The 17,146-nt window shown below is 33.6% G+C and overlaps 1 protein-coding gene across 1 annotated transcript in view; it reads right to left on the minus strand.

The window, feature by feature from the left end:
- The window catches only part of LOC110104001 (RING finger protein 10), a 30,581-nt gene extending 13,708 nt beyond the window's left edge, over positions 1-16,873 (minus strand). The window contains exons 1-4 of the mRNA XM_020832923.2: positions 16,595-16,873; positions 11,468-11,514; positions 5,384-6,706; positions 5,119-5,207 (exon numbers count right to left, since the gene is read on the minus strand). Of these exons, the coding sequence (XP_020688582.1) occupies positions 5,119-5,207; positions 5,384-6,706; positions 11,468-11,514; positions 16,595-16,808 (1,673 nt within the window). The 5' untranslated portion in view covers positions 16,809-16,873. The remainder of the gene's footprint in view (positions 1-5,118; positions 5,208-5,383; positions 6,707-11,467; positions 11,515-16,594) is intronic.
- Between the last annotated feature and the right edge of the window lie 273 nt (positions 16,874-17,146).

Consider the following 17,146-nt stretch of genomic DNA (forward strand, 5'->3'; position numbering starts at 1 on the left):
TCCGTAATGCAATCCCACTAAATAAGAAAATACTTGGTCAAACCACCTTGTTTGAACACAAGTAACAGGTCCTGCATACATATTCTTAATGACTTGAATATAAAGATTATTAACTTCTTTCTTTTCTAGAACTCTCCAGAGCAATTCTCGTGAAACTTTATCATATGTTAGGACAACGAGTACAAAAATTAAATTTATGTAAGTAGTTGGCTATATTCTATGAAGCATAAGGATACAAGCATGACACAACACAGACACAAGGAAATGTCATAATTGCAAAATGTAAGACATGTCATGCCATAGGCATATTTTTATATTTTATAAATCATTAGTATGAAATATATAATTTCTCTATAAAAGACATCACACAATGAAGAATTATATGATATACATATATTTCACAAATAAAACTTTATATTATAAATGAAAAAAAAAAACATAATTAAAAATCAAAGAAATGATTTATCACAAAAAAGTCATTAATACTTTTTAGTTTCTAATATGTTTTTTTAATATCAATATTACTTATAAAATGTCAAAAAACCTCTAAAAAATAAAAACCAATGCCTACTTCAAATTAATTGGAGTTAACACACACAATGTTGGTCATAATTAGAACTAAATCGTGCTCTCTTTAATGGTACCCTCATCCTCATCAAGAAAAAAACACAATTTCCAATGACGGAGCATCAAAATAATTTCAAATATCATCCAATATAGTTATTATATCCCAACCTATATCCAACAATGTAATCCCTCTTTGAGTATATTCTCAATTCCTCCAAGACAAAAGTTGAAGATTAGTATGCACAAATATTGAATCTTTACCTTGTTGAAGAGTGATCGTGATCCTCTTAAGTGAATTGATAAAAGAGTATATGCACTAACTTCCTTTGCAATAGGAGGAACTTGTAGAAGGAATATGTTTGAGCTAATAGCTATACTTTGCAATGGGAAACGAGTACCATAAATCATCAACTAAGCCTTTTCATCTATAGTACCTTTAGAGGTTATACGACCATCATCAGTTAAAGCACCATTAAATCAAAATAAATTGGCTAACTCCAAATTAATCATGGACACCTCTTCAAAATTACAAAAAAACCTCTTCGAACAATTGTTTCTCATTTAATACCTTCATATCTTTATGATATAGGGCAACATAATTTGGAGCTTCACCAAGTCAAACATGGATGTAATACCTAATAAAATAATCTCATTAATAAGTAAGATTTTAAGTTATGAAATGGGATAAGTTAATATTGATGAAAAATTTAAAATTTACCTTGGATTAAGAGAGTGAACTAAGAAGTGAAGGGAAGCATTGTTATTATTCCTCATTGTCTCTTTTATTTATGTCAAAATGTTATACCTTTCACCTTTTCAATCATGGAATCCCACGTCATACACAAGGTGGAGAAAAGGCCTATCATAATCAACCACTCTTAACATGTCATATATTTTCTCTATAAAAGAAATAATATAGTCTATTTTGTCCCACCGCCAAATCATCCAATATTTTTTACTTTACAAATTTTGCTTTATCTACATCATTTTCTTTACACATGCTCCACCTATCATTAATCATCATAATTTGGAACAATTAATCGTCTAAGCATAACAATTGTTGAAGAAAAAAAAGTCTTTGTTATGGCCCAACTTTTTTAACTTCATAAACTCATTAAAAATTGACGATCTCATCGAGTGATTTATACTAAATGTCTTTATGAAGTTTACATCACCAACTATGCCTATGATCCAATTATATTTTTCAGAGGTAACCCTTAATCAAAATTCATATACTTTTGTAAATAGGTATATTATTAATAATTATTTGAACCACTTTATCTAAACCCAACCCCATAATCACTTATTTAATTTAATTTACAATATATACTTATATTTATACACTTTTTAACAATTAATAACCTTTATAAACATAGGCCCAAATTCTATAACTATCATTAAATTAATTAGAGGTTTCTTGTGCATCTGTCGGACCATCACAAATAATAGTAAATCCCTTCTCATTCCAAATCTCTTCAATTGGCTCAACCATTCTTTCAAAATTTGTTTTCCTTTTGAAGCAATGCTAACCCCAAAAGGAATATATCAAGCAAGTGTTGTTGGCTGCATATGAGAAAACACTAACATCTGCTGAACACCCGATAACTTGCTTGCAAATTAAATGCTCTTTCAATAGCATTAAAGTCCAGTACTTCCCTAAGATATTTAATCTTAATAAAAAAAAGAAAGTCCAGTACTTCCCTCTTTTTTGGTTCATGGCCTTTGATCCTAAAAAAATGCCCACTTGACTATGAGCTTGAAGCAATATGCCAAGAAGAAGGAATGAGGATTTTCTTAAATGAGACTTTCTTTTTTCCTTAGCTTCAACATCTAGCTTTCGCACTTCTTGAATGTGTGGATGCTATTTTAAGGCATTATTGAATGTCTGCCCTAGCTTTGTCCGAGTGAGTGAGCAAGCACCTTAAGCATTCATTGATAAAAATGACATTGAAATTTACACAATTTCAAGCTCCAGTTGCTCCAATTTTATCTAATTTGATAACATATACCAATAAATATTTTGTCTAATACTTCATGAGATTATTATCGATCATATTAGAGCCCATCTTAGAAACCATAATCCTATTAAACAATTAAAAAAAAAAAAAACTTAAGAACATAAAAGTAAAACTAATACACACCTAGGGCCTTCAATGAATTGAAAAAAAAAAGTGAAGATAAAATAAAATCCAAATACATTATACATTAATTCTGAATCCAAAGTCATAAATTTAATATTTTTAATTCATTATCAATTTCCTTTCACTCAAAACCCTAGCATCTTGAACTAAGCTTCTCATATGACTTGATCAAAGGATGTAAATATTAATTTTTTAATTATTATAACATGAAATATATGTATTGCTAAAATAAACCTTGATTAAAAAACTATAACTGATACTTTGTTTCCTATATATTAATATTTATTTCAATAAACTTTTTTGAATTCTCAGTCATCGAGCACAATGAGACAACTTTGACACTAAGGTTGAGAGACATGAGACAACTTCGATGCCTAGGTGGATGCGCAGGGAAATTTGAACACCGAGGCGAAGACTCAAGACGACTTCAATACAGAGGTGGAGATGTGAGAGCTTCCGCGTTGAGGCAAAGATGTGAGATGCCTTTGATGAAGATGAGTGATTATGGATATTGTAGACAGTTGTTGCTTTTTATGAGAATATGAATACTAATTCCTTCTTATCACTAGATTGTTCTATTTTGAATTCAATTAATTCCCTCAAATGCATGGTTCGATTTTCATTTTTGCCTCTACATTCCCTGCTTGTGCCCCACTATGTTAGCGTATGACTTCAATTTGACACAAAAAATGATAATTTCTGATGTGTCGAACAGTTGTTGGGGAGTATCAAAGCATGTCAACGTCCAACACGTGTTCAATGCGAAAAAAAAAAGGCATTTGAAAGTGTTTTTTATTTCCTATAAAATATGATTTTTGACTCATGAATCAATAATCCATGAGCTAAAATTGAGCATCTTTAAGACTTTAAAAGCATGTATTAAGAAGGAAATATCTAAGAATGAAAGAGAACAAGTACCCTTCATAGGAATCTTTTAAAGTGATATTAGCAAATTTTTTAAACTTTACCATTTCTACTTTGAGAAACTCAATGAGTGATTCTTTGGTGTTATCTTCTTTACATGTGTTACATATACATGTCTCTATTCTTTTGCCTATCCTCCCTATGTTGTTTAACTTTTGCTTAGTGGCTTGGCATGAAACATCCAATATAATTCTTTTATATATCAAGCCTTCTTGTAATATGTGTCCCATAAGGAACATCATTGCCAATCTTTGTTAGATGTGGTTGCTTATGTTGAAAAGAAGAGAGTTTTGAATTAGATTGTTTGATGTTGGCATCCTTTTAACGGACACAAAGGAGAAAAAGGATTCATATAGCCGACCGCATGTAGTGGGACAAAGGCTTGTTACTTTTGTGATGTTGGCAGCCTTTGTCACTAAGGTCGAACATTTTATGAGGTATTTGGTAATCACAACTCCACTTCTCCTTTCATCAATTTAAATGATAACAATGACTTCATTTAGGAAAGGTAAATCCTCCTTTTTTTTAATTTGTACCATTATAGAATCAAACTGAACATATAATCTAGTAATCCAAAAATACAAACATAAATTCAAGATTTTTCAACAAACCTTTTAAGAAGGTTGAATCTTTTCAGTATTAGATGCATTGATAATGATCCAAATATTGCCAAAGGCCTTGAAGTAGATTAAAGTATTCTGTGATGGATTGTCCTCCTTTCTTTATGGTCAAGCACTAGTTTTGATCTCATAGATTTACAGCATCATGGACTTTTGAATACATTTGTTTCACTGTATCTCATTTTTTCTTTGTTGAATAAAGGAACATGCATGTGCCGCTTATTTAAGGAACCATAGAGTTTTATAAACAGAGCATCACCATAGTCCTATTCCTCCCAAGCATTGAACATGTGATTGCCTTGTTGAGGTCCGCTGCCAAGTAAATGACACCCAATTTTTCTCATACCTTCAAGAAGGTGCAGACTAATTATAACTATTTGCGATAATTATTTCATTTAAACGATATGTTGAATGTATGTTTTGTAATTATCTCATTGGAATTGGGTTGTTAGTTTTACTTTCAAATGAACTAAGACTAAGGGAATAAGACTATTGTTGTGATAATAGGAAGAGCAATTATGGTAGTAATTTGCTGCAAGAAGAAACACAATAAAAATATATATATATATATATATATATATATATATATATATGATGAAATTACCGGCAGCGATAGAAGTTCCATGTTTGCGCTTTAGAACTTGTAAGAGGCAAAGTGGAAGGGGAGATTTTCACCATAATTATATATGAGCAATTTATAATAAATCCATGCAACTACATGTCACAAAGATGCAAGAAGATTTGAAGCTTTAAAGAATAAATGCTAGAGAAAAGACAGAAAAAAGGCAGAAAAATCATCATAATAAAAGCATTGCTAAAACTGTTCCATAAAAGCTAAAAGAAGGCTCTAGGCTTCTATTATAAACCTTGGTGGGAGCATATCATAGCTTCCATAATGGTGAAGAAGGCACTTCATGCACAATGGATGAAGGATTAATGTTTGACCATCAATTGCCTGAAAGTTCAATGAGCAAAGAGTTATAATATAGTGAGCATACACGAAATAATAAGCATGACAAAATATAGCAGAATCATCAATGTCATCAGGTTATTAAATTGAGCAGTCCTTCATAACACCAATAATGTATTAATGTAGAATAATCCAATTTGAACAAAAAGAAAATTAAGCACCTGATAGAAAGTATATGAGTTTCGTTCCCTAAAATCCTTGCAACTACTTGAATCCCTTTTTAAGTCTTTCTCCTCATCATATAGTAGTTCTGAAGAAACCACAGTTGCGTCAGGAGGAGAACCACCACTAACTTTTTCAGAAAACTCGAGCTTCACAGGAATCTGGCCATTCTCAGGACTTGTACCCATCCATGCTTTGGAGTGAGCATGCTCTGTATCTAAATTTGAATTCAATGAACAGGGATTTAATGAATTAGGGTGACGCCTCACTTTAGGACTACTTGAAAGTGCCGAACTATTAAATTGAGGGGGGCATTTATTAAAAACCCGATCCTCCATCCATTTTCTCATCCTTTCTTCTAATTGCTCTAAAGCCGCACAAACATATGGAAGCTTTTCCAAGTCATCAACTATACCCGCTTCTGCTTTACATAACCAATCAGTAAGACCCATCTTTGAATCTCGCACGGACAATTCAACATCGGAGCTCAAAATAAATTTGGAAAACAAGTCAGAGGTGTTGTCAGAGCTAGTGGGCATAACGCCTGCCCCATCTTGACTTTTAGGTAGGGGGATCTGTGAATTTTTTGCCCGAGCCAAAAGTACAAAGTCAGCACGATCACCCACACGAAACTGCATAACATTCTCAATCTTAACTGTATACAAATCCTTGGATGATATCATTGAAAAACACAATGGGCACTTCTTCCAAGTTTCACCTTTATGTTCCTCAATTCCCATTAACAAGTACCTCAATATACAAGGGAAACAATATATATGGCCACACGATGTTATTTGTGGACAAAGAGGACTTTCCAAGCAAATTGGACACTGTACCAGAAACGGGGTAAAATACCTCACACAGACAACATCTTCCCATGGAAACATTTTATCAGGATCAATTGACTCAATGGAATAGTTTCCTGAATCATATATAACGAATTTGTAGTTTGCCTGGAGGAAGAGATCCTTGTTGTAAGGCTTCACTCTTTGCTGTCTTCTTGGAAGAGGTATTCTTTGTTGTTGGCTAGACCGATGAACTGGGTCATAATGAAAGTTCAACAAATGATTAGCACTCAAGAACTCTCTTCTTCTTGAAGCAGCTTGAGTAGCAGTAGTTTGCATGTCACTGGAGTCCAAAGGCCAGCGATCAGAGTGCAGCATATTAACAGTAGAAGCCACTCTCCCATTTGGTTGTCTTTCAAGCTTATTCGGTCTGAAATGAGAACTGCCACTTTGACTAAATGACTGGTGCTGAGGATAAGTGCTGCTGTTTTGGCCACTTGAGTGTTTCCTAGCATTTGAGCTCTTTAATTCTCTCACCTACAGGAATAATTTAATGATCAGCAAAATTGCTAGTATTAGAAGACAATACAACAACAAGAACAACATCAAGCCTTTATCTCACTATGTGGGATCGCTTACATGAACCCTTTTTTTCCATTGTGTTAAGTTAAGAGTCAAAATCTCATTCAAATCTAATAAAAAAAAGTCATTTCTAATATTTCTAACCAAGTCTTTTTAGGTCGATCTCTACCTTTCTTAACAAAAGCCAAATCAAACATATCTAGCCTCCTAACCGAATCATTGGAAGACTGATGTTTTATGTGTCCAAACCATCTAATAATTACAAACAATAACACATCAAATAATCAAGTTAAACAAAATTGCAAACAAACTTAAAAGAAACATGATTTACTAAAGAGATGTCAAAGCCAAATAATTATTTCAAAATAAGATATAAACATCAATAACTGAACTTTATCAACAGATACAATCATTGTATATAGTTAAAGAAACCAAGTCTAGCAAATAAAGATTCCCCAAAATGCTGCATTTCAAACAGAAAACATGGGAAAAAAATAAACAAAAATACCTTTCTATATATAATTAGTAATTGCATCAGTATATTTCATGAGCAAGAAACAAGAATTACCATCTCTAAAATAATCAAATGAATACTTTATCATATCGCTATCAAAGAGTACAGTATTGAAAGCCTTAACAATGAAAATCCAACATTGTGATCCTTCTTTGCCACTTCATTTTCTAAAGAACTACAAATTGGTAGGTATCAGAACCATACCTGGTTCCGCTTAATTCTTTATCACACTAGTAATTTCACTTCAATTGTAATCTCATTCCTCTTTTGTTGTTGTAAAAGCCTAAAATAGGACTAACTATGGTTCCTGTACAGCTTTAACTTGCCAAATGCACACACAATAAACGGCATTGCACATAAAAAGCCAATCACCATCTTCCAATAGTACTGATAAAGCTAGTCAAGCATATCATCCCCCATCACCATTGCCATTGAACTAAGTCTCTGATAACCCCTTTTATCCCGCAATCATAAACATAGAAAATAGCATTGTATATAAGTATATAACTGAATTTAAAAGCTATTACCATAACTTTTATGAAACATTCTTAACATGTAAAAACTTTTCTTGGAAGGCTATATTATCCCTACCAATGATGCATACCCTGGCACCAACGAACATCCCTCTCAAATTGGGGGCAAAAATAACTACTGCCAAGGACACTGTTAAATTCAGAAAATTGGAAAGGGAAAAGCTTACTTTATTATACAATATACTCCATATTTATACATCTATACAAGGTCTAATGAAGAAACAAATAACTACAAAATAATTACTGAAATAAAATCTTTCATAAATCAGATGTCTAGTTATAGAAGGCATTCAACGTGAGTCAGCAGGGCTTCACATGGATCACTGTTCATGGTCATGGGATCAGTTTTGCAACGGAAGGCTGAGATTTAACAGACACATACCCCAAATCAACATACTCTCAGGTGTGTTAGAGCTAACAACTCGATGGAGATGGGGCAAGAAAGAAACTTCGAGCGATCCATGTACACAACTTGTATATTAAGAGCAATCAATTGGCCTCACAAATAATAAGATTTCATTCTTTCATGTTCAATTTCAATTATAAGTAATTATTCCTGTTTATTAAGTAGGGTTACAAATATAAGATCAAATATTTATCTAAAAAGTCAAATTCATACCTGCTATTATCCAAAATAAGATAATTGAACCTGACAAAATAAATCAACTAAAAAAAATGTAGCAAAAAATAGAAAGGCATAAAAAAGAATGAAAATGGGCATGATTCCTATTTGACCATGTTTGACTTCGGGGCTGTTTGATTGCTTGAAAAAGAAATACAGTGTAAAATAAATGCAATGTAAAGTAAATGTAATGCATTCTAAATATTTTGAGCCTGTTTGGTTGTATGCAAAATAAACCCAGGAGAATTCTTTCCCTTGTTTGGTTAGGTATATCCAGAGTAAAGTAAAAGCATTTTTTTGTAATAATTTATTTTAGCATTAAAATAAGTATTTTTATAAAAACTATTTTTATAAAAACATTATATTTATAATAATTATTATTATTTTGTGTTATAAATTTTTTTATATAATTTAATTTATTTAAATCTAAATCGAATTAAGATAAAATTACCTTAATTCAACCAATTAAACTATTTCAGTAACATGAGCAGCTGCATTTTGTAATGCAAATTCAATTGGAGAGTTCCAAATAACATCCTCCACCTTCTCTGCCTTCAATCTCCTTCCTCTATAACACGCTCCAACACCTACGAGAGAGAGCTATGGCTATGGCTATGCTTGCTTGCTTGCTTTTAATACACCTAATTACCCTCTTTAATTGCTCCAGAGGCTTAGACTTTGATTACCTCAACGTTCACGAACTCCTCTCCTCAACCCAGCGCCGCCCACCCAAGATATATGGCTGAAACTTACCGACTTCACCTCCGACGTCTTCTCCGGCACCGGAGAGTACCTAGTAGTGTACAGCGACTTGTCGTACACTCGCGGTACCCTGGCTCTCGAGACGTTAACATTCGAAGCCATCGTCGTCGGCGAAGTGGCTATCGGATGCGGATGCCAAAACTGTGGCCTTTTTGTTGGCACGGCGGGGTTGTTGGGTCTCGGGTGGGAACCAGAATTATATTCAAGCCGAACAACAACGACGATGCAAACTTGCGAGCTTCTGTCCAATGAAAATGGCGCAACTTCTGATCAGACAGACAAAGGTAACGTCGTCGAAGGAGCGAAGTCGAACAAGAACGAAGGAGCCGTAGAAGCCTCTCATGCAATCTTACACCTCCTGCAAAAGAAATGAAGCCGAACAGCAACCACGCTTGCGAATTCTTCATCGAGCGATTTTATAACCCGCTCAATATGAGCGGGTTTCTAATTCCCGCAAAACAGCTCCCACAATATACTCCTAATGCTTCAGATGATTTTCTTTTGTTCCCCTCAAAATTAACCAAACAACCAAATTTAATAAATGCATGTATTTGCTTTACTTTACACTCTTAATTCAAGCAACCAAACAGCCCCTTCATGTAACTGCTAGATTACCAATTAGGCTTTTGCAGGTTGGTATGATCTAATTAGCGGTATAAATTGCATGAACTCTCTTGGAGTGCAAAGAACTTACCTCTAGAGAGTTAATATTCATGTAGTCATTCAACAAACTAGGGGCTAGCTTCTATAGTTCATTCTTGATCATTTATGTATCATCTGAAGGAGGTATACCAGTTTAGCTAACTAAAAACTTATGCTTGGCATTTTTTTCATGTATCACTTCATCTAAACTGACATCCAAGTAGGCAGATGAAACTTGAATAATGGGATTTACAGAGGCAATGACTATAGTAGATATCCATCCTATGGATAAATGAATGAGCATTTCTAGGTATTAATGTTCCTCGAATGGACAACATATTTTTAATGATAAAAATATGACTTAAATATTTTAGATAATGTTCCTCGAATGGATAACATATTTTCAATGATAAAAATATGACTTAAATATTTTAGAAGATATATTTAAAAAATAATCATTCATATTTATTTTGAAAGGATCACGGGCAATTTATTATGCCTAATTTGCATAGAGCATTTGAAACATATACAAGTCATTATAAAGTTACATTCATTATACTATCAAGGTTCTCTTTTTCACAGCATAAGAGTTCATTTTATGAAAGTCAACATTCATTCTAACCTTATCATGTAGATTAGTATTTGTTATGCAAAAAATGCAACATAATCAAGGTATGCATATACTGATAAAAGGATGAGTTATATAATCTTTCTAGGGCTCAATCCCAAGCAATCTCAATTGGTATCTTGCTTGTAGATTAGCATACAATGCTGTCATATACAAAGTCACCAATAGGAAGATACATACCACAATTATCAAGACATTTTCCAAACCAAACATCCCAATAGATTTCCTAGACTTATTTTCTACTTGAGCCTAAACATTAATTTGAGGGAAAAAGCCAATTAAAATCAAAGGTAGTACCCAACAATTTTCATGAGATCATCCAGAAATGAGAAACAAATATGACATTTTTATCAAATTGTATGGTTCTAGACAACCCATATAACTTAATTACTTCACTAATGAAAAATTTTGTTACATAATATACATTAGTAATCTAAAAGCATTGAATGAAAAAAGTCATTTTAAAAATCTATTTACACTTTGAAAGGAGCTATGTAAGAAATGCACCTATAAGAAACAATAGAAAATGACTTGTTTAACATTTAACTAAAGTATATGAAACTTATTTAAAACTTGAAGAAGAACCTAGAAAAGCATTTATTAAAGTAGGATGATTTCTATGTGAAAAGCATTTATTAAAGTAGGATGATTTCTATGTAACACGGGATTGATACCAAGACCACCTTAGCAATTCCTCTTATGCTCATAAACTTTATAGCGGTCGGCACCACCTAATAGATATGGCATCTGCTTACTATTTTTCAAAGAATAATGACATGTACAAATATTACTTACAACGTATACCACACAGACACAAGTGGTAATCAATGTTGAATTTGTGAGCATAAACAGCATTGATCATACAAATTTCCCTTTGTAAAATAGCAAAATAAAGTTTCCCTTTGTAAAATAGCAAAATACAAGCTAAAATGATTTATACAAATATTTATGACTTGTTTAAATAAAAAGACAATTCAGAATATAGAATAATTTAGTCCAAAATAAACTAACTCACATTTTTCGATGCACTAGGCGAATCATCAAAACTTCCTTGATTTGATCCTACAATCATAAAGCAGAAAAATATTTAGTTATATATAAGAGATTCATAAGACAAATATTAAAATAGTGATATTTAGTCAAAAAGGAATGTAATCATAGTATTGTTACTGCTCATTAAAATAATGAAACCACAAACTACACTATTGACTTTCAATAAAAACATTTCTATTAATTTTTTTTTAACAAAGACCTCCCCCGCCTATTAAAGTGTATAGTTATATAAATAAGAGTCAAGTTTGACTATATTTAATGCCCATACTTAAAAAAAAGGTGCACATCATGCTTATGATGACGCTAAAAAACTTGCATTGATTTAATCAAACTACTAAAATGACTTAAACTTTGCATTATTTTCCATGTTTATGAAACTAATCCCTTATGCTGCCAAAATTGTAGCAATAATATTTAATCCACCAAAATAATTTTATTGGATAGGAAATTCATTTTAAGAGCAGCCATGCCTTTCTTCCATTTGATTTTTCTCCACCAACAATAAGGATATCCAAATCCCATTTCGGAAAATCCTACCACCATAGAGCATCCCTTTTAGAAATGAAATAAAATGGTATATAATTGTTTTCCATCATACCATGAACTATTCCCTTTGAATATCATGTGGACTTCACAACATTTCAAAACCTCTAAGAGATTGCTCTCAGAGAAAATAATTAATTTCATTTAGAGAAACACAGCCTATCTATTCCTATCAGGTGCAAATCATAGCTTTGTCAACTGATAGGTTTTTTGGTTGGAGATAGGATTTCAAACTATCTTGGGTTATGACTTATGAGTTCATTTACTAGGGTTTCTAAAGAAAGATTTTGATGCAACCAAATTATAGGAATCTAAGATTGCATATAAAATTGACTTGTCTTCCTTAAAAATGACAAAACACACTAAATAGGACATAACAAAGTTTTCAACTTCTAATAGAAACCACTTACAAGTTATATTAAAATAAGAAACAACACAACTTATAACTTATAACAAAACAGGACAACACAACTTATAAAGCTAGAGAAGAAGGATACATGTAGAGTGGATCCAGAGAAGAAGGAGATTAGAAATCCGAGATGAATTAGAAGAAGAAGAGAAGTAGAAGAGTAGCTCACAAGCTAGAAAGAACCCGCAGGTTTTACATTCCACAAATTATCATATCCATTACTACCCTAAAACAGCCACAAAACAACCCTTATATAGGGGAAGAAAAGGTAAAAAAGATAACTAAAATACATATATTTAATGCACCTCAAAATCAACCAATAGAATACCCTTGAAAACTGCAGGAAGCAGGGACCGAAGGGGCAGCCGTATGGTGAAGAAACCGAAGAAACACAACAGCCAATGGGGGTAATCCGAAGCAACTCACAGCATTTAATAAGCAAGGAATTCAAAGCATCACACAAAAACTGAAGGGGAAGCAGCATAGGGAAGGGGGAAACCGATAAGGCAGCTTTTGGGAATTAAAATTGGCATGGGGAACACCAAAAGGTTGGCTTTGCCAACATCAATTCTCCCCTGATGGAAGAATCTCATCCCCTGATGAGATAGCTTCAGAACCTCCACTATGTGCTGATTGAGCCACTTCTAATTTTAGAAAGAGAAGACTCACACACAAACCTAGGATTTACCAACCTAGGCTATGTAATGATGAAACCAAAATTTTATAGGAAAACTAAGAATGCAAAGAACTATGTCTTCCTTTCAAAATAACTTTAACAAACACAAACTTTCCTTACAACTTCAAATAAAAAGACACTTTAAAACTTTTATATATTTTAGAACGGACAACACATACAACTCACACGATAAACACAACATTAGAACATAAAAACACCTAAAAACTTTTCATTGATTGAGAAGAAAGATACAAATGGGGTGGCAACTTGCAGAGAGAAGTAGGTAAAAAATCCGAGACAAAACAGCAGAGGGGAAAGGGAAACGAAGCTAGCTCGCAAGCTAGAATAAAACCCGCAGGTTTTCTTTCTCCAAAAATCAGCACATAACTCTATCTAAAACTCGCCCAAAACTCCCCTTTAAATAGGATAGATGCAGCCCAAAGGACACCCACACAACCGCTCAAAACAATCAACAAAAGGAGAGAAAAAAGAAGCATTAAAGGCAAGTTTGGACCCCCACCCGAACAACCACATCAAGGGAGCAGGAACCAAACATCAACAAGGGGAACTTGGAAAGCCAAGAGCAGAACCGAACAGCCACAAGGGGAACCGGGACAACCATGCAGAACCGAACAGCCAAATGCCAAGGGAACCAGGAAAGCCATGCAGGAACCGAACAGCTAGCAAGGGGAACCTGGAAGCCAAGGAGTAGGAGCAGAAGCCGAACAATCATCCAGGAGAACCGGGAAAAGCAGGGGGGCTTTGCTTACATCAAATTTCAAAGATTTGATAGATGAAGTTAACAAAACGAGTCCTTTCATGGGCGATACAACCTTTGTCTCTTGTTGGGTGCTTTATTTTGGTTAACATAGTGCAATAATCTATGCTTTTTTAGTTTTTTTTTCAAATGTTTTGAAATCAAAGGTATTATTGTTTAAGTGGACCACATCTTCAAAGTTCTTTTATGGCAAAGTATGCATGGCTCTAAAGGTCTTAATATGAGGACTTTGGAGTCAATTTGCTTATTGAGAAAATATATTAGAATGGGGCCACAGAAACTTTCTCATTAGCATGCGTCACTATAAGCAATGTATGATGTGTAGATTTCTATTTTGTATTGACTTCTTTGTGATGAGATTACAAATACATGTTTTAAAACTTAGGAGATTTCATGCCTCTGAGAGATTGCACTCAGAGAAAATGACTTCTTTGTTGTGGTGCTTGGGGGTAAGACATTGGTAGCTATATAAGTTACAAACTCTCGCATGATAGTCATCCAAGTCCACGAAATAAGATTCGTTGGCAGGACCACCAAGTAATCTAGATAAGCTTGAACAAAGAAAATGATTTCTATTTATGTCATATTACAAGAGGATCCATTTGGATAAGCTAAATCCCTTAATATAAGCCTACTCAGCCAAAGATCATGTCAAGATATGATGAATTGAAAGCCCAGGTAATAAAAGTGAGTCTCACAAGAACAAAGTGATTGAAGCAATGTGCATGAACCTAAAACAAGTATATTTGGAATTTTAACTTGGCTTCATTGATTTTGATCCATGAATTGTAATTTAGAAAATCAAGAACTAAAAAGAAGAAAGGTTCAAAGTAGATGAAAAAGAAGCTCTTCTAAGTATTTGATCATTCACCCTTTGTGTAGGCAAGGGTGGAGTGACTATGAGTGCAGGGGAGGTTGCTAATGTAAGAAAATTAGAAGTGCAAGAGACATTTATGCAATTACAAAAGAAAATAACAGGACATATGTAATGAATAAATAATGCTCGGTTAGGTGTAATCCACTTGAAACTAGTAGGAGCAATCTGTTTGAAAATTGTTCAACTAGGAGAATTTTTTTTTTAAATTATTTATATCTTGTTTATGTTTCTGATCTCTTAATCACAGAATCCCAACTATCCCAAAGATGGCTGTTTTTATTTCATTAAATACGGAAGGAAGTAACTAAGCTAATCTTTCAAGATCGCCTTTTGTCTCCAAAAGAGAACCTTTGGAGTAATTAGCTGAACAATCTTTTTTATGTTTCACCTCATTTTTTAAAATCATTATGTCACCATAAGATTTGGAGTAAGTACTGCAAAAATTTTCACATTGCCCTTTTGAGGGGAGGGCGCGAACACAACATCATAAGTTGGTTCATTAGATGGAGGAAGCGCATGTTGTTGGGAAATTTCTAATGTGAGTTTGAATATAATAATTAATTATACATGATGCACCACCTAATTCTTAGCATGTTAAAAATAAATTGAGAATTAATTATTATTGGGCTTTTGAAACATCTCATTAATTGTCTAAAACGTATTATGCATAGTAATTGGATGTTTTATTTTATTTTTATGATGAGCAAAAATAAAACAAAATACAATATAACAAATATTGGTTCATAGTCTAAGCAGCAATTCTTTCATTTTGCTCATATCTTATAGAGTGACAAGAAGACTCTCTCCCACTGTAAAATGTTGCATTATAAATGGAAGTCTAAAAATCCTATCTCTATGTTTCAATGGACTCATACATGCTTCCAACAAATTCTTCTCAATTATATGACATGAAATCTCATGATTAGTTGAATATTGTCTTCATCTTCATATGTTTTCAACATGTGTCACATGCCTTTCTCGAAGAAAATGCTCCAATTGATTGTCTGGCTATCAAATCAATAAAAACTATAACTAATTCTCTAGAATAGTTGATAGAAGCAATCAAAGTATAGTTCTAAGAACAATTTGGTAAAATATGGTTCAACTAAGAGCTCCATCATCTTGGTGGTAATTCAGAATAAAAAACGCTCACATATGAACTTAATAAACACAAATACAATGCCATCATCAAACTATCAACAACAACAATAAGCTTTTATCCCAATATGTGGAGTTGGCTACATGAATTATTTTTCTCCATTATATCCTGTTAAGAGTAAAATCTCATTTAAATCTACTAAAAAAAGATCATTTCTAATATTTCTAACCACGACTTTTAGATCTACCTCTACCTTTCTTAACATAAGCCAAATCTAATACATCTACTCTCCTAACTGGGTCATCGGAAGGCCGCCGTTTCATGTGACCAAACCATCTAAGATGACTCTCTCTAATCTTATTTTCCACTAGAGCAACTCAAACCTTTTCACGTAACCTGAGCATCCTCATCTCTGCAACACTTAACTTAAATATTATTCTTCTCTTTTAATGGCAAACATTTTGCACCATAAAGCATTGCACCATCAACCAACTATAAACGATCGTAATAAATTCTGAACAAATAATATCAAGCAATTTTTCCCTTCGAAACCCTAATCACTAAGTTAAAACTCTCTCAAACTCAAACAAAAATAAAAACAAATCAAACAAATCAAATAAAACTCAAATAAAAAAAAATGAAAACAGACGGAATCTTTTCCCGACAGTTCAAAATTGGTGAATTTAGGGGATCCACGTAGAACTCACCACATATCTCGACTGGACATATGCGTGGTTGCTCCGCGGAGGAATCCTGCGCCGATCCAGCTGAGATCGACGAAGACCCGTTGGTCCGAGTCCCGAAAGAGCAAACGTTCTGTTGAGAAGGGAGAATGCCATGGCCCGAGCTAGGGTTTTGTTCTGGATCACGACGAGAAGGATTCGAAACGTATCTTTGGGCGTCGGTTGGGGAGATGGACATGAACGAGAGGATGGATGCCGGTTTGGAGGAGTCGCGGTCGCAGCCGAAGCAGCGGCAGGAGAAAAGAGGTCTGACTTTTTATATTGCGCCGGAAGGATGGTGGTGGGTCACAGAAAAGGAGAAATTATTCTGTGTGGAATCCGATCACAACGATGTATTTGATTTGTAATAGTAGCCAATAAAAATATAACGAGTGGCCAGCTTACGTGGAAAGTTAAGACCCGACTCGTTTGTATTTTCGAGAGTAAATAATACGAGGCCTGCCCAGTATATACAATGAAAAAGGCGGAAAATTTTAACATTTTCCAAATTTCACATTTCGGCCATTCGCTCCATTT

This window comes from Dendrobium catenatum, unplaced genomic scaffold, assembly GCF_001605985.2.
Source record: "Dendrobium catenatum unplaced genomic scaffold, ASM160598v2 original_scaffold_171827, whole genome shotgun sequence".
Lineage (NCBI taxonomy): Eukaryota > Viridiplantae > Streptophyta > Magnoliopsida > Asparagales > Orchidaceae > Dendrobium > Dendrobium catenatum.